This window comes from Plecotus auritus (assembly GCF_963455305.1).
Source record: "Plecotus auritus genome assembly, chromosome: 13".
Lineage (NCBI taxonomy): Eukaryota > Metazoa > Chordata > Mammalia > Chiroptera > Vespertilionidae > Plecotus > Plecotus auritus.
The window spans coordinates 5,056,160-5,078,770 of NC_137779.1; the positions used below are offsets into that span (position 1 = coordinate 5,056,160).

The 22,611-nt window shown below is 59.7% G+C and overlaps 1 protein-coding gene across 13 annotated transcripts in view; it reads left to right on the forward strand.

Moving 5' to 3' along the window:
• GRAMD1B (GRAM domain containing 1B) overlaps positions 1-22,611 on the forward strand; it is a 255,635-nt gene that overhangs the window by 191,357 nt on the left and 41,667 nt on the right. For 12 of the 13 annotated variants that reach the window (XM_080650482.1, XM_080650488.1, XM_080650489.1 and 9 more), the window contains one exon: positions 18,253-18,466. In XM_080650482.1, coding sequence (XP_080506608.1) covers positions 18,253-18,466 — 214 coding nt within the window. Of the gene's footprint in view, positions 1-178; positions 483-18,252; positions 18,467-22,611 lie in introns of those variants that run through there. The other variant, XM_080650485.1, reaches the window with a different exon arrangement.

The following is a 22,611-nucleotide window of genomic DNA, read 5'->3' on the forward strand; positions in this document are numbered from 1 at the left end:
CCCTGTGCTCTGAGCGGTGGGAATAATTGAGAGCTGGCAGGCCGAGGCACTGGAGTCGCATTATGTAAAGCGGCAGCAGCGGGGGTGCACGCGGGCTCGCGCTTGTGTCTGAGGGTGTCTGTGCGCGTGCGTGCGGCAGCTGGAGAACAGCTGTCTGTGAGCCAGGGAGAGGGAGAGGGGGAGCAGGGGTGAGGGAGAAGGGCCATGGGAGCTGCGTGACCACTCAGAGGGGCTGCAGGGGGAGGCGGGAGAGCAAATAAAGGGGAGCCATGCTCACAATGCAGAGCCGTGGGAAACGGCGGAGAAAGGAGGCTCCCCCCGCCTGTGAGAGCCCTGCCCCCGCCCCACTAGAGCAGGGCTGTGGGTGGTCATGGAGGTGAGAGCCTCCGTCCTCAGGGCCCCGCTCCCACCCCGCCCGCTGCCCGATGCATGAATGAATGAGGTCTCTGCCTGCGCTCCGCTACCGTGCCCATGGCTTCCAGGTTAGTGCTGACTCGTGCTGCCGCGCGTGGGCATGTGTGCGTGTGCGTTTGCATGGGCGTGCGTGTGTGTGCGTGTGTGTGTGTGTGTCTTTGTTTCCTTGGGTGTTTGGAGGGCTGGCCATGCCCAGGGATGGGAGCAGGGCCCGGGGCTGCAGCAAGGGCCTGTCGTGCTGTGTGTGTGCTGTGTGCTGTGTCCAGCCTGTGCCGGCTGCTCAGAGCTGCCGACGACACACACCTTCTAGGGCGGAGTGGTCCGGAGCCCATGTTCTTGCTTCTGTCTGGGCGGGGATCTGAAGGCAGCGTGTGACCTGCTGCGGAGCGGCCGCGCTCTTCTCTCCTGTCTCCCCCTCCTCAGCTTCACCGCAGCGCCACCGCCCAGGGCAAGCTTGGGCACTGAGGGTGGGTGCAGTCAGGAGGGGGAGTGGCTGGGGCCGATGGGGTCAGCTTGACCACAGGACTCACTCAGGACCCTCTGACTTGGCGGCGGAGGCCTGAATTAGCAGTGCGTCACGGAGAGCTGGCCGAGCTCCTAGGGAGGTGTGGGTGGCCATGTGCGCCTGCTCTCCACCCGCCCACCCAGCTTGGCTCGGGGTGCCCCTGGCCGGGAGACCAGGGCAGTCGTTAGCAAGAGGGGCAGCCTGGGGGTTCTGAGGCAGGAGAGAGCCTTGGGGTGTGCTAGCAGGAGATCGTGAGGGGGAGCCGATAGCTCTCCTCCCGGGAAATAAAGGGTTTGTTTATTCTCCGGCTTAGCGGGCATTTGGCTCCGAGATTTGCCATGTGTTTTCAGAAAACAGATCGTCAGTGGCTGGGCCTTACTCCCCCACACCTCCCTGCATTGTTAGCTATTTGCTTGATTTAGGCAAGGGGGGGAGGGGTTGTTGGGGGAGGACTTGGAGTGCCCTGTGTCCCTGCGGGACTCAGCCAGCCCCCCCGCCAGGGCCAGGGAGAAGGATCTTTGCTGCTTACCTTCTCTGACACTCCTCTGACACTCGTTAGCAAGCTGTGCTGCTGTGAGCCCGGCCCCCTGCTCCCTGCCTCTCCTCACCCCCAGCCACCCTGAGAGAGTGCGTGTTCTCTGTGCCCTCACGGCACGGCACAGGGTAGACAAGCTCAGAAACGAGTGGGGAGCCGGCCGTGGCAGGAGGACGGGAGAAAGCGATGTTCTGGGGAGCTGCTCATGGCAGGAGACGGGCGGTGTCAAGGCCATGAGAGTAGTGCCCTTGGGGAGAGCAGGAAGAAATGAGCCTTCTCTTCCCACCTACACAGAACCCTCCTCTTCCATGTCCTCTGCGGGCGGAGCGAGCCTGCAGCCCTCCCTGCACACAGGTTCCTGCTATGGGACGCGGGACACCTCCCCCCAGCTGGAGCAGGTCACAGCAAAGACGCGCCCAGGTGGAGCCCGGTAGACCAGGGGCTGGCGGGCAGGGTGAACGTTCAGGCTGTGTGAGCCATGCGGCCGCCGCTGCAGAAACCAGTTTGCCTGGGTCGGTGGAGGTAGCCCCGGGCAAGATAGGAACGAATGAGCATGGCTGTTCCCAATAAAACTTTATTTATGGACTTGGAAACCTCCATTTCATATCATTGTCACATGTCACGAGATATTCTTCCTTTTTCCCAACATTGAAGAACGTGAAAACCTCCTGAGCTCGTGGGTCATACAGAACCTGGAGGAGCCCTGGCTGGGTTGGTTCAGTGGACAGAGCATCGGCCTACGGACTGAAGGGTCCTGGGTTCGATTCCAGTCAAGGGCACATGCCCGGGTGGTGGGCTCAATCCAGAGTGTGGGGCGTGCAGGAGGCAGCCGATCCATGATTCTCTCTCATCACTGACTCTCTCTCTCCTTCTCCCTTCCTCTCTGAAATCAATAAAAACCTGTTTTAAAAACAAACAAACAAAAAGCCTGGTGGTGAGCCGGGTTGGCCGCGGGCTGGTGTGCTGAGCCTGAGCTGGCAGCGCTGAGCAGAGGCCTGATGGTGCCGAGTCCTCCTGACAGAGGCGTGACGGGGGCTGCCCTCGCCCGCCCGTGTGTGCACACACACACCTTCCACTCCTGGACCCAGCTGCCTCACAGCCTCAGCCCTCAGTGCTGCCCACATCCAGTCAGACCGGAAGCTCGGCTTCTCTGTGAGTCAGGGAGGAAGGGACTGGAGGAGGGACACGTGGGTCAGGATTGACACGTCCAGCTCTGGGGATCTCGGGCTGTGGCTCTGCATCGAGCCTGGCGAGCCCACAGACACTCAGAACTACGGGACGAGCGTGTTGAGAGCGCGTGGGTTCGGCCTCACCCCTCCGGATGTGCACACATACATCACATACGCATGCACACGCATGCACCCCCTCAGCATGGGCTGCAGCCAGGGACTCAGCAGGGACCAGTTCCAGATTCCCCCGACTCGGAAGATGACTCCAAAAATACATGTTTGCGCTTCGGTTTCCAAAGCGCACACGCCATGGTTGCGCCCTATTGTGGGCGCATCCCTTCACCGCAGTAGTAGCGCCGTCTCTGGGCTCCACGGTTTAAGGGGGATTGAGAGGGACTGAAATCCTTCCAATTCCGAACGGAGTGGACCCAGTGTCTGAGGAGCCCGAGGAGCGGCCAGGGGACCGCAGGTCGGACGAGCCCGAGGGCCCCGGGCTGTCAGACTGACTGCACGCGGAAGAGGAGGTCGATTTAGGCTGCACTGCAGAGGGGGCAGAAACCGGGCGTCTGGTCGGAAGCCACAGGAGACAGTTTAAACTTAAAGAGTTATCCAACGGTGCAACGAGTTACATCATCAATTTTATGACTGTCGCTTGAGGCATAATCTAAACGGAGATTCGGCGGGGATGCTGTAGACCAGTAGTCAGCAAACTCATTAGGCAACAGAGCCAAATATCAACAGTACAACAATTGAAATTTCTTTTGAGAGCCAAATTTTTTAAACTTAAACTTCTTCTAACGCCACTTCTTCAAAATAGACTCGCCCAGCCGTGGTATTTTGTGGAAGAGCCACACTCAAGGGGCCCAAGAGCCGCATGTGGCTCGCGAGCCGCAGTTTGCCAACCACGGCTGTAGAGAAATGGGGTTTGACTTACAAAGGTGTTTTGGAGAATCAGAAGGGAGGACAGGTGGGTGAGGGGTCCCAGCTCAGGAGGTGAGTCAGGCCTGGAAGGCCGGGGTGGAGGAAGGTGGTAGGAAGTGCTTATCAGGGCTTTGTGCTGGTCACGGAGCTTCCCGGGGTGCAGGAGGCAGAGTGCAGCCGCAGGGCAGCCCGGGTTTGTGCCCGAGGATATGCTAAGTTCCGGTCCACCTCTCTCCGGTGACTTGGGTCATGACCTGCAGCCAGTCAGGTTGCTGACGTCTCAGCCCTCTGCTCTCAGATTTTATGATTTTAAGATAATGTTGTTCTTCAGCCTGTTTCTGTTTGCTTTCTAGCAGAAAAGTCAGTCAGAGTTGGATTGGCATCCTTAGGGGTCAGATACATGGACTCCCAGTGAGGTCCAGGGAGGGTGCTGGGTGCTGCTGTTCACCTCTCATCCCCCTCCCCAGACCCTCGACACCTGGCACTTTCCCCACCTGGCACCCTCCTCACCCTCCCCACCTGGCACCCTCCTCACCCTCCCCACCTGGCACCCTCCTCACCCTCCCCACCTGGCACCCTCCCCACCCTCCTCACCCTCCCCACCCTCCTCACCCTCCCCACCTGGCACCCTCCTCACCCTCCCCACCTGGCACCCTCCCCACCCTCCCTACCTTCCCCACCCTCCCATACTTTCCCTTCCCCCCTCCCCTCTCCCCTCCCTCTCCACCCTCCTCACCCTTCCAACCCTCCTTATCCTCCCTATCCTCCCTGCACTCCCCACCGGGCACCCCTCACTGTTCCTCTGACTCCCAGCTGGGGACGGCCCCGGTGCCTGAGGTGGGGCTGGCAGGGGGAAAGCTGGTGATGCCCAGGTAACGGGCCGGCAGCCGCGTCTGGTTTCTGAGTCCTTCAGCTGCAAGAGGCCATGCCCTCCGCAGCTCCCTGTGTCCCTGCACCTCCACACCCGCCTCTGGCATCTTTTTGGGGAGGCAGATCCACACTCATTTCCTGCGTCATAAATGCTGCAAGTCCGAGGGCCGCGGTTTGCCCGGACGGTGGAGGGAAAGGCTGCGCCCGGCCCTGGACAGGAGTGGGAGCTGCTTTGCCTGGTGTCGGTTACGTGCCTGTTTCTCCCGCCGGATCGGGCTCCTGAGGCAGAGCCTGCATCCGTGGTGCCTGGGACAGTCCTCACTACCCCGTGCGGAGCGAGGGCTGCTCAGCCGCGTGGGCGGGTGGGGCGCACGCTTCCCTCCGGTTCAGTAGCACCGTTCTCTCGCGGTGGGGGGCAGGCCCTGAGGAGCAGGGCACCCTCCTCGCCTTGTCCCGTGGCTGCGGCCTCTCCGGGGACTGGAAATGTCTTGAAAGGGAAGGGCCTCCTGGGATGGCTGAGCCCCTTCTGCTTTCACAGCCCGTGCTCCTGAGTGGGGGCTTCTGGGACCCTGTGGCTGGGGTTGTACTTGGATTCACTGAGATTGACAGTCAAGTTTAAAAGCGTTACGTCCCTACTGTGGGCCCGGTCCCATGCTTGATAGTGTGTAGTTAGTCCTTGTGTATCTACAAAGACCATGACACGGATGCTACCTGGTCACTGTCCTAGCAGGCCCTGGGGACAAATACCACAAAGCTGGAGGCACACACAGGTGCCCAGTAAATGCGCAAAGACATCAAATCAGCACGGTTAGCTTAATTCCTAAAGACCATGCAGCTCAGAGAGCTGGGTGGTATCGATCACCAGGAATGATGGAGCAATAAGGACCACAGACCGGAGATGTGAGGATCATGGCACCTACAGTTCGAGCTGCTCAGGCGCTGCAGCGGCAGGCCGGGTGTTTGCACTGGGAGGCGGAGGCAGAGGCGCGGGCTGCTGCCGGGGCTGCCGGGGGACTCCCGCAGCAGGCGGGAGGGTGGATCACTGCCCACCGAGGCCCCTCTGAGCTGCAGACACGTAGGATAGAGCAGGTCAGCCAGTGCCACCTGCAAGCCCCGCGGACTCCTCCCAGATATTAGGTGTTTGTCCTGCTGTATGCAGCCTTGGGGAAGGACGTGGGTCCTGTTTAATGTCAGCATCTTCTGCTTCGCAGTCACTCCCCGCCCGGCCCGTGGGTCAGGGCCCGCTGGAGGCAAGGACACAGCAGTGGGCATGCTCACCCCTTGCCATGCAGAAAGGACAACGTTTAGAAACAGGATTCAGTTTCTGAACTGGGAACTCACCTCCTATTTCTAACACTGTGTTTTTGTTCCATGAACAATTATAGGGAGTCCTTTATTTGGGGATGCACTGTCTGTCTAATTAGGTTATATTTTTTAAAAGACTCTCCTCCTCACCCTGGCCAGGTGTGTTGTGATCATTCGACAAAGAACACAGGTTCATAGAAAGGGCACCAGAATGTACACTCAGACATACACACTGAGGTCTGACGAAGTGACCAGTGCCACAGACAGTCTGGGAATGATATCATATTTTCGTTTTCATGGATCCAGAAGTCATACTAAGAATCAGTGGGCTGTTATTATAAAAAGGCAGATGTCCCCTAGCTGGTTTCGCTCAGTGGATAGAGCATCGGCCTGTGGACTGAAGGGTCCTGGGTTTGATTCCAGTTGGGGGCACATGCCTGGGCTGTGTACTTGATCCCTAGTAGGGGGTGTGCAAGAGGTAGCCGATCAGTGATTCTCTCTCATCATTGATGTTTCTATATCTCCCTTTCTCTCCCTTCCTTTCTGAAATCAATAAAAAATATATATATTAAAAAATAATAATAAAAATAAAAAGGCAGATGTGGGATTGGGCTCAGAAATAAATATCTGAGCTCTAGCTGGTTTGGCTCACTGGATAGAGTGTTAACCTACAGACTAAAGGGCAGGTTCGATTCGCGTCAAAGGCACATGCCTGGGTTGCAGGCTTGATCCCCAGTAGAGGGTGTGCAGGAGGCAGCTAATCAATGATTCTCTCTCGTCATTGATGTTTCTATCTCTCTCTCCTTTCCTCTCTGAAATCAATAAAAACATATTTTAAAAGATAGATAAATAAATATCTGAGACTGTGCGACAGAGGGATGAACAGCTTTAAAAAGCGCGTTCCTGCCTTCACGCAGTGCATGTCTGTGATCCTGTGCCACGTGCTGGCGATACGGGGGCCACACGGAAGGGCTGCCCCGGAACAGGGAGGCACTCGGGTGGAGTGGCCTCAGGACAGGCTACTCTGGGGGGGGGGGGGGTGGCCTTTGATCTGAAGGTTGAAAAGGAACCAGAGTTCCAGGCAGAGGGACCACGTGCAGCGGTCCTGGGGCAGGGGTGTGCGGGATGTTCAAGGGGCAGACAGGTCCACGGAGCCAGACAGAGTGAGGGGAGGCGGGACAGGTGGAGCTGGGGAGACAGTGAGGGGCGGCGGAACAGGTGCAGCCAGGGAGACAGAGGGGAGGTGGGACAGGTGGAGCCAGGGAGACAGAGGGGAGGTGGGACAGGTGGAGCTGGGGAGACAGCCCCCGGTCTGCACTCAGGGCTGGGGCGGATGAGCGCGTCTCTAAGAGGATGTGAGCCTCTCCCTCCAGGCGGCTAGGACAGGTGCAGAGTGGCCTTGGAGCGGCCCGTGCGCCCTGTGGGTGAAGCACCCCTGCCTGATTTCTGACCCTGGTTCTAGCATCACCACGTTTTCAAGGTGATCATAATTAGTTCCTCTTCCAAATGCCCACAGAGATGACGAGGCCTGGCGTCCCCCCCGGGCCTGGCAGGACCCAGCCAGACTTGGTTTGTTTTTGCCGGAAGGGGAAGTGGGTCAGGCTGTTTGGCATTTCAGGCATGGAGTCCTGGTTCTATTGCAGGCCCTGGTCTCCATGGAAATGAAAACTAGTGTTTGTCATGCCTGTTCCTGGACTGAATTCCAAACTCTGGGCTGAACAGAAGTTGCAGGAAAGCCCGGGAGAGGGGGTGGGATGGAGGAGGCCCTGCGTTGGGAGGGAGAGCTCTTCTCGGGGTGAGTGGGAATGGCAAAGGGCGCTGCCCGGCCCCGGCCTCCCGAGCACCCCCGGACCGCGTGCCCGCACCACGGAAACGGAAGTTCTGCTCTTCTCGCTCGGCCAGGGCTTTCTGTGGGCCTTGCCCTCATGGTAATTGGTCATAAATTCATCCACCGAAGCCACGGCTGGGGCTTCCCCCACAACCAGGAATTCATTCCAGGCGTAAGTGGGTCGCTAATGAGAAAGTGTCTGGGTTTCAATCAGCTGGACGCGGTTTAGGTGGGCTCTGCCACCTCCGTCCCTGCGAGATTTAAAGAAATCGTCCAGACTTGGCATCGGTACTTGGATGAGACAAGGCAGGAGGAACGGTGAGGAGCTTGCTGCGCACAGGCAGTGCCCTTCATCGTCCACAGTGTTTACAGAGACGGTGCCAGCCAGGGACCGAGCCTGAAAGCGGGCGGCCTGGCCAGTGGGCCCTGTGGCCGATGTCCGGTGGTCAGCGGCTGGTTAGTGAGCTGGAGAGCTGCCCGGGGCGGAACGAGAGTGAGTCCTGGTTCCACCTTCTTGGTTCCACATTCCAGGACAGAGGGACCGGTCCCTGAACCGTGTGCACTTTACCCAGAGGCCCCTGGGAGAGCCCCCGGCAGTGTCCGCAAGTTCCCCACACCGAGTGCAGGACGCTCCTCTCCCGTGGTGCTCCCGGGCAGTTAAAGGAGCCCGTTCTGTGCCCGGCTCTGTGACGGGCACGCTATGAGCTGCAGTAGGAGAGGTATCATCTCAGGAGCACCTGCCCGGCTGAAAAGCACCTGCTGGGCCTCCGACCAGGGGCGCACCGGGCTGCTGATCCTGCTGCGGCATCCAACCCAGGGCGGGCTGGGCTGGCCGTGGGGCGCAGCAACAGAGGAGACCCCTGCTCCGTGGTCCCCACCAGTGCCACGAACTGCTAAAGCATGCAGTGCTACTTAGTCAGGGGCCCTGCCCTCTTCCCTTCGCTTGTCAAAGAGAAAAGTGACAGCAGCCAACACAACAGCCGTCCGCTGTGAATGAATCACAAATATACCTTTTTTGGTCAGGTTGACAAGAAGTCTATGTTTTGGTGCCGCGGAATTTCAGTAATCGGTGATGTGCCATGAGATGGAAGAGACTGAAATGGCTGCTCTGCGCCGTTACATAAAGGCAACAGCAAAAAGCGTGTGTCCTGGAAGCCCGTGGCCCGTGCTGCCGCCGGGTGACCACGTGCGACACCTCGCTCGCTCCCTCAAAGGCCCGGCCCCAGCGGTAGAACTGCCGCCAGGCTTAGCCCCCAGGCGATGGGGGTGATCGCAAAGAGTGGGCTCCACGCGTGGTCCCAGGACCTTCTCTTAGGGAAGCAGTCGTCCATGTCTCACCCTTTTGAACCCAGCCCCATCCAACACCCTGAAAAGTGGGGGAGCACTGGGAGTTGCCCGTGCAGCTGCCTGTAAACCCTGGGGGCAGCCCTGCCCCCTCTCTGGATGGCCCCCACTCCCTCGGCACTGGGCTCTCCTGGGTTCCTGCAGCGGCGGCTTGACTTTCGTGGGTAAAGGGCCCGAGACCAGGGGTCCAGGACACACGGCAGCAGGGAGCGGGCCTTGTAGGCGTTGCTATTGGGTGGCTTGGTGTTTTGCTTTCTAAGGAGGAGGGTACGCGGGGGGGTTGGGGCCCCGCTGGGATTTGGGATTTGGGCCATTTCCCTCCTCTGCACAGTGCTAGCTGGCTCTGTCTGCCCACCTGCGTGCTGTGGCTTTATGAGGCTACAGACCTGCTGAGCGACGGGCAGGAATACAGGAAGGAACTGAGGCACCGTCACTTGAGGGAGTCCTACCTAGTAAACTAAGCTGACTGTGGAGCCTGTGCAGGTAGACAGCCGGATGGAGGCATTTGCAGGGAGCGTGTACATTTCATGCAAATGTTATGCAAATACACCTGTGGTCTTTCTGTCTCAGACACTTGTTCATGTGCTGTGGGAGAATTCATGGTGGAGCTGGCGGCGAGTTCGCGTGGTGTTTGCAATGATGTTGGAAAGGACTGAGGAGGAGAATGGATGAGTCTTCGGAATCGGCACGGGATGGGAGGTGACATCATCCCACCGGTGCTGAGTGGCTGCCAGGCCCTGAGAACCGCATCTTCCGGCTCAGCCGCAGCAGCTCCGGGCTCTGCACCGGGGCAGGTGTGTGACGCGTCCGCTGGCTTTCTGCTCCAGCGAGTCCCCCCAGTGGTAGACACCGAGCAGCCGACACACTCTTGGAGTCGTGTGCCCATTTCTGCCCTCTGGGGCGGACACGGCACTGACTCCTGATCCTTGTAAGACTCGTCCTTGGGACAGTGACCCTCACGTTCTAGCGGGCAGCCATCCGCTGTGGTGCTGATTTAACATGCGGGCTCGTCGACCACCCCCGGGAATGGTCGCCAATTGAGGCGGGGAGGGCACTGGGGTTCTGCGCTTTAAGGAGCCGCCCAGTGTACCTGGTCCCCGCTGTGGGGTGATGCTTGGGAGGGGAGGGGGCAAGGATCCGTGTTCCACACTTCACAGAGAGGAGCAAAGACGTCTGTGATAATAAGGCCTCAGTAATACTGAGCACTCATTATGTACCAAGCACTGCACCAAATATGGTACGTATGTTAATGCATTTAACCATAGTCCTGGGAGGTAGGTCTGAGAATTCATCCGATAAGAAAAGGGAGGCTTAGAGGCCAAGGTCACCCAGCAGGGGCAGAGCTGGGCTCAGCCTGAGCCTGCGGGGCCCAAGCAGGCCTCAGCGAGCGAGCGTCTCCTTGAACTGGCTTTCTGCCTTGTTAAGTGGCCTCTTTGTAGGCCTGGTGCGTGGAAGCATCGGGCGGCTTAACGAGTGAGCAGTGCCGGGGATGGGGGGTGGGGGAGTGGGGGGGCGGGCGGGGAAGCGAGTCCAGCTCTGCTTGATCCCCCAGGTGGTCACAGGGCTGGGCTTTCGAGGTGGGGGAACGGGAGTGAACAGGAGGTGCCCAGGACTGGGGAGGGGGGGGGGGGCCCGCCTGGGAGTGAGCGGGGAGGCAGGGCCAGGGGGGGAGAGTGGGAGGGGCGCTGCCGCCCTCGCCAGGGGGAGGCGCCGGGTGTGGGCAGCGGGTACATGTTCTGTGATCTCTGGGGCAGAAAGAACGGGTTTCTTTGAAGACAAGTTACCGTGATGAGGACCTCGGGGACATTACCGAACCACTCTGTCTGCTCGGGTTCTGCTTCTGAGCAGTGCAGGGGCGGCTGGCCAGGAGCCGGCTTGCCCACAAGACCGGCCTGTGTCCGCGGGGCGCAGGGTGCGAGAGAAAGCCAAGCAGAGCGGTAGGGGCTCCCCGCCCCGGGGTGGGGTGGGAGGTGCTGCAGTCGCTGCAGAAGGCCCGGGAGCCTTTGCCCTTTGTCCTCGTTCCACATGCCCCAGTTTTCCAAGGACTTCCGCCCAGCGTCACCGGGGAGTAGGATCAGGTTGTCCGTGAGGCACTGTGGTCAGGCCCAAGGAAGCACTGTGTGCTAGCGAGGTATCAGGGGAGGAGCTGAGCGGTCTTTGTTGGAGATCTCTCTCAAGAACGGGAGGAATGGGAGGGAGGGACCTCTGCCGCCCCGCCCGGCCCGGCCCGGCCAGGGCCTGCAGGGCCGGGGGTCCCAGTGGGCCTTTGTGGGGAGAGTTGACTACAGGAATCTCTTTCACGCGTGTCCTGCTTCAGTCACACACCCTTTCTGGTGACGCTCTGGGAGGCCAGGCCTCCATCCTTTCCGGGACCGCTCTCTCCTCTGCTATCATGCCCTTGGGCTCCTAACTCTAACACATTTTTCTGAAACTGGCTTAAGTCTCAGTGCCATATTCTTTTGAAAACAATATTTTTATTGATTTCAGAGAGGAAGGAAGAGGGAGAGAGAGATAGAAACATCAACGATGAAAGAATCACTGATTGACTGCCTCCTGCACACCCCGCACTGGGGATCAAGCCCACAACCCAGGCATGTGCCCTGACCTGGAATTGAACCGTGACCTCCTGGTTCATGGATCCATGCTCAGCTGAGGCACACCGGCCGGGCAAGGGCTGTATCCTTAGGAAGCCTTTCTTGGTCCCTCAAGCCCGGCCAGGATTCCCTCGCTCTCTCCTGTCGCCACTCATCGCTGATGTTGAAATGCCAGGAGCAGGGGCCTGGCGCTCCCTGATGGGAACGTCCACACGGGTCCTCGCCCTCCCAGCGTGGACGCAGTGCCCGGCTCTGCCCAGGGGCTCAGCAGACGCTGTGGAGGGAAGATCAGACGTGATGTCACATGCGAGTTAGGTGTATTAATTCTGAACTCCGGAAGGGGACCAGGTCGTTACCGGTCTTCCTTCCCTTTCTGTAGCAAATCTGACGTCAGTTTCGGCTTTAAAATCCCAAGATTTTGGCCCCAAAGCGGCCGGAGGTGGCCTCTGAAAATGGTTCTCTATTCACTAGACCCAGAAAACCCCACAGAATCATGCAAATCAAGGGGCTCAAGTCTTCATGTTCGCTTGAAGAACACGCGTGAAACTGCCCAGGCCGTCAAGGGCATCCAGATTCGAAAAGCCACCAAGTGTCTGAAGGAGGTCCCTTTAAAGAAGCAGGCTGCACCATCCTGTCGTTACAGTGGTGGAGTCGGTGGTGTGCCCAGGCCGAGCAGTGGGCTGGACACTGGCCGGTGGCCCAGAAAGTGCTGAATGTTTGCTGCACAAGCTTAACAATCAGAGAACGAAGCTGAACTTCCGGGTTTAGGTGACTCTCTGGTCATGGAGCACATTCAGGTGAACAAAGCTCCCCAGATGCGGCCCTACAGAGAACCTACAGAGCCCGCGGGCGGGTTAACCCATGTGAGCCCTCCCTGCCTCACCAGGTGCTCCTCACTGCAAAGGCCACACTGGCCCTCAGCCCGAGGAGGGTGCACAGAAGAAAAAGATCTCCCAGAAGAAACAGAAACATTTGGCCCGGAGTAAACTCAGCATAAAGTAAATCTAGTAAAAGTAAAAGTAAAAATAAACCCCAAGATTTTGACATATAATGCAACACTGTTATCAGTAATGGTGGCAGGATCAGATTGGAGTTTGTGTGAAGACACAGTACTGTAGGTTATGAGAGACACAGGAACCTTTTTTAACCCTCACCCAAGGATATATTTATTGATTTTGAGAGGGAGAGGAAGGAAGAGGGAGAGGGGGGGAGAGAGAGAGAGAGAAACCTTGATTGGTTGCCTCCTATACACGCCCCAACTGTGGATCAAACTGAAACCTAGGTATGTGCCCTGCTATACACGCCCCAACTGTGGATCAAACTGAAACCTAGATATGTGCCCTGCCTGGGAATCGAGCCTGTAACCTTCTGGTGTGTGGGATGCTCCAACCAACTGAGCCAGTCACCCAAGGCTGGAATTGGTTTTATTTGCTCAGCGGGATCCGAAGCCATCCTATCTAATAAAAGAGTAATATGCAGATTGACTATCACTTCAAGACACAATATGGCTGCCCTCATGTGGTCAAAGATGGCCACCACAAGATGGCCAGCAGGGGAGGGCAGTTGTGGACAGTTAGGAGTGACTAGGCCAGCAGAGGAGGGCAGTTGGGGGTAACCAGGCTGGCAGAAGAGGGCAGTTGGAGCAGCCAGGTCGGCAGAGGAGGGCAGTTGGGGCAGACCAGGTCAGCAGAGGAGGGCAGTTGGGAGGGACCAGCCCTGCAGGGGAGGGCAGTTGGGGGGACCAAGCCTACAGGGAGGACAGTTGGGGGGGGACCAGGCCTGCAGGAGAGGGCAGTTTGGGGGGGGACCAGGCCTGTAGGGGAGGACAGTTGGGTGGGGGGGCAGGCTTGCAGGAGAGGGCAGTTAGGAGTGACCAGGCCAGCAGGGTGGGCAGTTAAGGGTGACCGGGCCAGCAGGGGAGGGCAGTTGGGGATGACCAGGACTGCAGGGGAGGACAGTTAGGGGCAACCAGACTGGCAGGGGAGGGCAGTTAGGGGTGATCAGGCCAGCAGGGGAGGGCAGTTAGGGGCATTTGGGCTGGCTGGGGAGCAGTTAGGCATCGATCAGGTTGGCAGGGGAGTGTTTAGGGGGTGATCAGGCTGGCAGGCAGAAGCGGTTAGGGGCAATCAGGCAGAGGCAGGTGAGCGGTTTGGAGCCGGGCCTAAACAGGCAGTTGGACATCCCTCAAGGGGTCCCAGATTGGAGAGGGTGCAGGCTGGGCTGAGGGACAACCCCCCCACCCCTGTGCACAATTTTGTGCACCGGGCCTCTAGTAGGATAATGGGCTGCCTGTAAAAAGAGTTTCCGACTGGAGCGAGTCTAGCAGTCATTTTGCTGAGTTGGAACTTAGCTCCAAAGCTTCTGTGTGGTGCAGGGCGGGGGCGCTTGGGGGTGGACCATGGAGGCATAGCCATGGAAGAGGGTGATCCGAAGTGAGGAATTTACATTTAGAAGAAACATAGAGGACAGAGGGAAGATGAGGCAAGAGGTCGGCTTCTTTTCTCTCTTCACCCAGCTCCCCAGCCACCCCAGCAAACACCCATTTTTGAATACTTGGCTCTGAGAAACTCGATAATCAGATAGGCCCACGTTTCACCTCCGGTCCTGCCCCTTGCCCGTCTGTGGGACTTGGGGTGAATCAATCAGTCAAAAATTCAATTTTATCAACTGAAAAAGAAGACTGATGGTAATGTCCATTAATGCTTCCGAGGTTGGTTGAGATGATTAAATAAGATAATACGTAATGACTGCTTGGTGCTGTGCCAGGGATTATGAGACGTCCATAAAGGATTTGCTCTTTTGTTAATATTAACAGGCCGAGATTAGGTTTTGGAGATGTCGTGGTACTGGGGTTGTTAATGCCGTGAGTATGAAGGCCTTCACCAGCCAGAGTCAAACAGCAGACCTGAGCACGCACAGCCCCGAGCATCGCCCTGGGCGACCTGGGAGGAGCAGGGTGTGTTAAATGCTTAATCAGTTCAGAGGTGGAGATTCGGAGAACTCTCTGGAGAAGGTGGGGTTTAAGATGGGCCTTAAAGGATGACTGGAGAAGGTGGGGTTTAAGATGGGCCTTAAAGGATGAACCGGACTCCACCAGGAGGTGGGAAAGGAGGGGAAGGACTCTTCACCCACGAGGAGTGAGCAGATGGCATGGAGTCGGGAGGCAGCAGACTGAGAACCACACTAAGAAACCCACAGGAGATAAGTCGGACTAAAACACAGGAACTCTCAGAGGCAGAAGGAGATAAAGCGCCTAAATATAGGTGAGTGTCCAGTCCTTTCAGTAGAGAACTGCGAGCTCCGTTCTGAGGATTTTAGACTTTAACGGATGCTGGTAGGGGGCGGGGAGGTACATTGGACTTAGATTCAGACAGATTTAAGGACAAGATTATGAGTGGGTGTGGAAGAGAAGGAGATGGGGGAGGCCACTTAGAAGGCTATTGGAGGTGGCTAGCCAGAGGCATTGACCTGCCTTGCTGCCCTGGGGCGGGTGGGGGTGGGAGGGGGACAGCAGGGGCCGGGAGCTTCCCTGAAGTACCACTGACCGGCTCAGTGACTCGTGTTTATGGGGTGAGATGGAAGAGGTGGGTTTGCAGCCTGAGAGACCATGCTGGAAGTGATCATGCTGTTGAGAATGGGGGGGAGGAGGGGGATGGTTTTCAGTGGGAGGTGCTCCGGGACATCGGGGACCTTGTGGAGGAAATGTCCTGGCCGCGCAGCCTGTGCCCTGGAGCTGGGAGTGGGCAGAGCTGGGCGCAGGCCCCGGAGTCCTTGCTTGGGGGCAGAGTGGGAGGCACAGGAGCAGGAGCTGGAGGGCGCTGGAGGGCGCATCTTTGGAGAAGGACTGCATTTCGCCTCAGCTAGCAGAGGAGCCAGCGGCCCAGACAGGACAATAGGGGAGGCCTGTGTCGCCAGGGGGAGGAGAGATTTCCAAGAACGTCGGTGATTAGGTCTTACAAGCATCAAGATTAAAGTGACAAGTGACCCTTACACTGTGTGTTGACCTGTTGGGTGGCTGAGGTGGGGCCGCTGAGGTGGGGCCCAGGGAAGAGGAAATCCTGGACATTCGGCTGGAGGGCTGATAGTCCCTGTGGTTTGGAGGTTGGAGTGAGTTTCCTCTGAGTAAGATGTGTTGCCCAGCCCTTGCCTGCGTGCCTCCTCCTCAGCGATTGGGAGGACAGAGACCGCCCGTTCCTGAGCCTGGAACCCGTGGAAGATGTGCCTTGTCGAGGACAGGACAGGAGCCAGGCGGTGGGGCGCTGTGTTGGGGCGGGCGTGCTTCTCTCAGCAAAGCTGGGGTTGGGGTGGAGTTCCTGGCTGGTCCTCAGCACAGGGATCCTAGGAGACCGTTTAAAACGTGGAGAACTTGGCTGTGGTTGCCAGTGGCCCAGAGCGAGGAGCTGACCGGAAGTGAGCACCTGGGTCTGCCCTGGGGAGCTCTGCATTCGCCTGCGGAAAGGCAGCAGGCTTTTCGGGGTAGGTTTGTGGTCGGAGCAGGTCGGAGTCAGGATGGGCGAGACCGGAAGAGCCTCATTTTCTAAATCACCGTCAGTGTTGGTAGAGCAAGTGAGTTCCTAAATGAAAACTGTTTCGAGGTGGAGCTAAACACGCCGGTGTCTTCATGCATCCTGGTCACATCTGCCTCTCTCCTCCCTGGTCTCCTTCCCGTCACTCCACGGTTCTCTCCAGAGGTTAGCGTGGCCCTCCCCTCCGCAACGCCCCCTCCGCAGCCCTCCCCTGCGCGCCCCCTCCGCGGCCCTCCCCTCCGCAACGCCCCCTCCGCGGCCCTCCCCTCCGCAACGCCCCCTCCGCAGCCCTCCCCTCCGCGGCCCTCCCCTCCGCAACGCCCCCTCCGCGGCCCTCCCCTCCGCAACGCCCCCTTCGCAGCCCTCCCCTCCGCGCCCCCTCCGCAGCCCTCCCCTCCGCGCCCCCTCCTGCCGGGCCTGCTGGTTTGGGCTTTGGGCTTCCTTCCCAGTCTCTCCACTGAGGCTCCAGGGTGGAGGTTTCTGCGGAAGGGGGCCTGGTTTTCATTGCAAATGGGTCCCACGGGGCATCTGAGGTCACAGCTGGGTCTCCATGCAAACGAAGGTCCCTCCCTGCACTTGCCTTGCGTAGGGTCCCTGGAGGCGCCCAGAGCCGACCCTGCTCTCCCCTTGGCTGCCCTCTCCCCACTGTGCTGCTTTGGCGTTCCAGTCTCACATTGTCCTTCCGCTTCCACTGTCCTCACCTTCTCCTTTTCCCACCTCTGTCATCCTCTCAGAGCAAAGCAAACACCGATGAGAGCTTCACTGCATTTGATTTCGTTTCCCCTCCCTTGTTCGTCCCTTTCCTTCTATTCCATTAAGAAACAAGCTAGTATCCGATGGTAAATGTTGACACGCTCGTAAGGGTTGCTGTCAGCGAATGTGGTCCTGTGGCCCGGCAAGGTGCCTGTTGGAAATGAGCTGGGAGGAGCGTTGTGTTGGTCTTTCTGGGCTGGGAGGCGGCACCGATGGGGCTTACAAGGAGATAGTGTGGTGGGGTGAGCTACAAGTCCAAAGATCCAAAGTTTGCTTCTAAACTTTCTGTGATCGAGGACACTTAGCTTCTCTTTGCCACACATTGGTCTTAATTTTTAAAATAGGGATTAAAGCCCTGGCCGGTTTGGCTCAGTGGACAGAGCGTCAGCCTATGGACTGAAGGGTCCCAGGTTCAATTCCGGTCAAGGGCACATGCCTGGGGTTGTGGGCTCAATCCCCAGTGGGGGCGTGCAGGAGGCAGCCAATCAATGATTCTCATCATTGATGTTCCTCTCTCTCCCTCTCCCTTCCTCTCTGAAATCAATAATATATATTTAATAATACATATATATTTAAAAATAAATAAATAAATAAATAAATAAATAAAATAGGAATTATGGCATTTCTCACTACTGCCCCGTGGAATGATTTAAGAACCCAGTGAAATAATACGTGTGTGAATGCTTTGAAAAGTAGGATTCTTTATATGGGTAACTATCTCCCAATCAAAATGTAAAAACTGGATTGGCAGTATGTGTGAAGGCGCTGATAGTATCACGTGACCTCTAATGAGTCCTGCAGCCCTTAACTCTGTTTTCCTAGACAGTTCTTGGCATACAGTCGGGGCTCTGACAGTATTTAGGTGGATGGACAGATGGTGGGTGGAGGGATGGAGGGATGGTTGGTGGATGGGATGGTGGATGGGTGGAGGGATGGTGGGTGGATGGGTGGAGGGATGGTGGGTGGATGGGTGGAGGGATGGTGGGTGGAGGGATGGTGGGGGGGTGGGTGGAGGGATGGTGGGTGGATGGGTGGAGGGATGGTGGGTGGAGGGATGGTGGGTGGAGGGATGGTGGGTGGGTGGAGGGATGGTGGGTGGGTGGAGGGATGGTGGGTGGAGGGAGGGATGGTGGGTGGAGGGAGGGATGGTGGGTGGGTGGAGGGACGGTGGATGGGTGGAGGGACGGTGGGTGGGTGGAGGGATGGTGGGTGGAGGGAGGGATGGTGGGTGGGTGGAGGGACGGTGGAGAGATAGCTAAGTGTCCATTTGGCCTACTTACCCCTTCCTAGTCCTGTTTCCATTTCACATTGACACCAGCGCCCTCTGTTGGACAGCAGCAATATTGCGGTGCAGTGAGTGTAGCTGGGCCCTTTTCTCCCTCTCTCCCCAACCCCAAACTTGGGGACCTGTCTTTGCACTCAGTCACTAAGGGCTGTCTTCCCTCCTCCTCCCCTTCCACCCCACCCTCCCCCCACCTGCCCCTGCAGCACTGCCAGTAACTCCAACCGCAGCTCGCCAGCCTGCTCCCCTGTCCTCCGGAAGCGGTCCCGCTCACCCACCCCGCAGAGCCCGGACGCAGACGCCATGGTGGAGAAGGGCTCCGACCACTCCTCGGACAAGTCCCCCTCCACGCCCGAGCAGGGCGTGCAGCGCAGCTGCTCCTCGCAGTCCGGCCGGAGTGGAGGCGGCAAGAACTCCAAGGTGAGCCGGGTCCCTGTCCTGGACGCCGCTTGCTTGTCAGCTGACACACGGGGAGCGTGGTGTTGGAGGGGCGGTGAGGTGATCGCCCTTCCTGAGGGACCCAGGTGACTGACAGGCCTAGTGTCCCGAGACAGTCCTGGCTCCGTGGGGGTGGGGGGGGGGCAGGGCGGCAGGGAGGCCCTCCTTACATTCCATCTTCCCCGCTGAGCGCTCAGGGAAGGCTGGAGCTGGTCGTGACCCCATGGAGGAGCTGGGGGCCTCACACACCTGGAGGCTTGGGTGGGGGGACTCTGGGAATCAGGACGGGTCCATCTTTTTTTTTTTTTAAATTTCAGAGAGGGAGAGAGAGAGATAGAAACATCAATGATGAGAGAGAATCATGGATCGCTGCCTCCTGCAGGCCCCGCACTGGGATCGAGCTGCAGCCCGGGCAGATGCCCTGACGGGGACTTGAACCCTGACCTCCTGGTTCATGGGTCGACGCTCATGCTGTTTTCAGCCTCCGCCCTGGCCTCACATGGTCTCCCTTTGGTGACATCCGTGTGATGCTCATCTGTCCGGGAAGATGGGACAGGGCCCTGCCCTCCCTCCCAGGTGTGGGCACCACCATGAGCACCAGCCTGAGCCTGAGGACGGGGAGCCCGGGGCCTGGGCTGCTCGTGGGACCGAGAGTCCCTGCCCCTCAGCCCTGGGGGAGAGGAGGTGCGTGTGGGCCCGTGGTGGGCTGGGGTCCGGGAGGCACGGGAACTGCCTCAACCAGAACCTGCCTTTTGACTTCTCGTTCTTCCTCTCCCCCCTCGCCACACCCCTTCTCTGCACGCACGGCCTCAGTCTCACAGGCGCCTCTCGAAAGTAAGCGTCCCTGTCTGTGTGGCTCCTCCGTCCCCTTGTCTGTAGTGCTCTGCGCCCCGCCTCCTGGCCCGTGTCTTGCTTGGTCCCTTTCCCAGAGGCCCGCCCGCTGCCAGGGCCGGCTGCCTGACGGTACCGGTACCGGGGGCGAGGGCGTTCCCCTGCACCTGGAGCTGGAGGGTCCCAGGCCCCGCCCCCCATGTCTCTGCCTGCTCCCCAACACTGCCTGGGGCTGGGGACCTGCCCCCTTACACGCCACCTGGAAGCAGAGTCCTTGGGGGAAGGGAGGCTCTGTCCACCTGGGCCTCGGTCCTGACCCCTTGGATCTGCTTTGGTGGGTGATTCCTGATCCCTGGGGAGTCGGCTGAGGGTCACAGGTTCCCACAGATGAGTTCCGGGGGCTGGAGAGTGACTCCTTCCCTCTGCCTCCCATGGGGAGCTCTGGGCCTGAGCACCCTTGCCACCCCACCACCGCTGCCGCTGGCTCATGTTCCCAGGAGGCGGAGGTCAGAGGGGAACGCCTCCCAGACGGCCTGGGCCGCCACCGGCACCGGCATTGGGGCTGCTGGTGTGGTGTGGCCCCGCTGGCTCTGCAGGCTGGGGAGGCGGCGCCAGAGTCCGCTCAGGCCCCAGGACCTCAGAGGCCGAGGACCGTGGACGCAGGGGAGGGGAGCGGCGGGGGTCTGGAATGGCAGGGCCAGGTGGCACACCCGTAGGGAAGGGGGTGGATGGAGCCTGAGGAAGAGAAAGCCGAGGCTGACAGTCCTGGTCTCGAGTTCTGTCAGGGTTTGGGGGAGGGGCAGCTGCTGTCCTTCCTGAGGAGAGGGCTCGTCCTGCAGTGAGTCCTGGGGGCTGAGAGCAGCCTGGTTCCAGGCTGCTCCTGGCGGCTGTGGGCTGTGGGCTGGACGGGAACAAGGCCCCCGGAGGGAGGGGCAGGGGAGGCGGGGGACGGGGCAGGCTTGTGTGGCCACAGGGTTTGAGGTGGCCTCTGTCCTCCCCTCTTGAGCGCCTCTGGCGGGGAGAGGTTGCCCGCGTGGGCATCAGGTGCTCCATCTCCATTCTCCCTCAGCCTTGGCACACGTTTCCACCCGAGGGCGCAGCTCTCCGCTTCCCGACCCTCTCGCCCTGCGCCAGCGGGGCACCTGCTGGTGTCCTCAGTGACCAGGGCACTTCCGGGGGCCCCTTCCGTCACCTGCCGGGCAAGGCGAGCGCCGGGAGTGTGGATTGTCCTGAGTGGGTCCTGGAAGAGGAGTGGAGGGGTGTGAGCGCCAGGCCCCTGTCCCGGGCAGAACACGGTCCAAGAGGGAGATCAGAAACCACACAACTGCCCACAGCCACGCCTGAGGTGGGCCCGGGAGGAGGGTGCTCCCTGAATCCAGGGGCAGGAGACCCTGTGTGCGTGGGGGAGCCGGCCCTGAGCCAGGCTGGACTCTGAGCTTCTGGAGAGGCCCTCGGAGGGGCCCACGCTGAGCGTGAACTGGGTGTTAGTCTTGGCCCTTTCCTGCGGAGCCACAGAGGGAGGGGACCAGGGACGCAGAGCTGGGCTGGGGCAGCGCCTGGCCCCGTGGACACTCGGAATTCCCGGCTTTGATAGCCGCCTCCCCACCGGCTTCTCTCACCATCGCCACCAGCGCCACCAGCGCCCGAGCCTCCAAGTGCAGTTGGAATCAGACTGACTCGCGGCGAGCGTGCTCACCACGCAGTGGCAGCAGCGGGGACGCTCGGGGACATGAGTGTGGGCCACGTGGTCTGGATAGGAATCCGGTTCTGCACAGGGCGGTGCCTGGAGCAGAGAGTGAGGAAGAGCTGCAGGGGAAGGTGGAGAGGAGCGGGGAGTGCTTGTGGGGGTCGGCCCCTCGGGGAGCCGGCTCTCCGGTGGACAGATGTGGCCATGGCAAGCGACCCGGCAGCCAGAGCTATTGCCACTGCCTTCCCAGCCAGCCCCACGCCCGGCCCTCAGCCACCTCATGGAGGAGGTGACCCCCATGTTCAGGCAGGCCTGAGAGTGCTCCAGGCCAGAGCCAGGCCGCGTGCGGGGCCGGTCCTCCTTCCTCGCGCCCATTTCTCCCTGCCCTGTTAGTGCAGGGCCCGGACCTGCTGGTCAGCAGTGTCCCTCTCTGGGGTCTGTCCTACATGTGAGGCTGACCGGGGCAGCACTGACCGGCGGCAGGTGCATGTCCACGTCCCAGCACCTTGAGCTCTTGCTGCCTCCAGCTTCTGCGCTGTATTGCTGGCTCAGGGCCACTAGGAGGCGCCTGCAGCATTCCCACGCCTCTGGCTTCCTGGCCTGGGGTGGCGCTCTCTGCGCGGGCCTGTCAGCAGGCCCTGTCTCTGGGCTCTTTTCCCTGCTTTTCATTCCTAATGTTGTGGTTTCCTTTGCAGTAGGACAGACTTAACCTGATCAAAGTGAGAACTTGTTAGTTCTTGTTCCTGTTAGAGTAAAGCCCTGGCCCGCTGCTGCCCTCACCCACCGGCCAGGCCCCAGCCCCAGCCCCAGCCCCTGCCCTGGGGAGAGGTTTCAGGAACTTGGCTGTTTGCAGGGCCTGGGATGCCCCAGGCGCCGGCGCTCCAGGCCCCCCAGGCGGTGCTGCGAGTGGGCCCCTCGGCTCCCTGGCAGCTCTGTCTTGGATACTTTTCCTCCCCCTCCTCCCCCTCTGCCAATCCCATGGCTAACCCGCCAGCAAAGCCCTCCACACTGTGTGGCTCCGTGCCTCCCCGGCCGCTGGCCCAAGAAGAGCATTTCCGTGAGCCCACAGGCGGCAGCCTCCCTCCTGCCCAGGGGTGCCCACGGCCCCTCTGGCTTCCCTGCACCTCGGGCTGGGCCACCCTCAGGGCTCCGACCTGGGGAGCAGAGCTCGAGGGTCAGAGGCAGGTCAGAGTCCAGGACTCCTGCCCAGGGGTGCTCAGGGGCTCCATGCGGGAGGCACAGGCTGGGCCCATGTCCCTGGGCGCCTCAGTGGGCAGGGAGAAGCTGCTCAGAAGCAGCTGATTAGGGGTCGGCTCACACTGAGAGACAAGACAAAACTCTTGCTTTTGATGGTACATCTCACACATTCCTACTTGAGAGCACGTCCTTCACTCCCTTCAAAGAGCAGTGTTCCCCACGCAGGGTCACAGCAGGCAGCGCCGAGGGGGGTCCCTGGCTGTGGCTGTGGCTGCGGCCCTCTGGGTCTCTGTTGTAAAGGCTCCGAAGGGACGTGCATTGGGTGGCAGGACAGGAAGAGAACGTTGTCCTGCTCCCGTCACCTGAGGAGGAGGAATGCACAGCAGCGACCAGAAAGGGTGCTGGGTCCCCA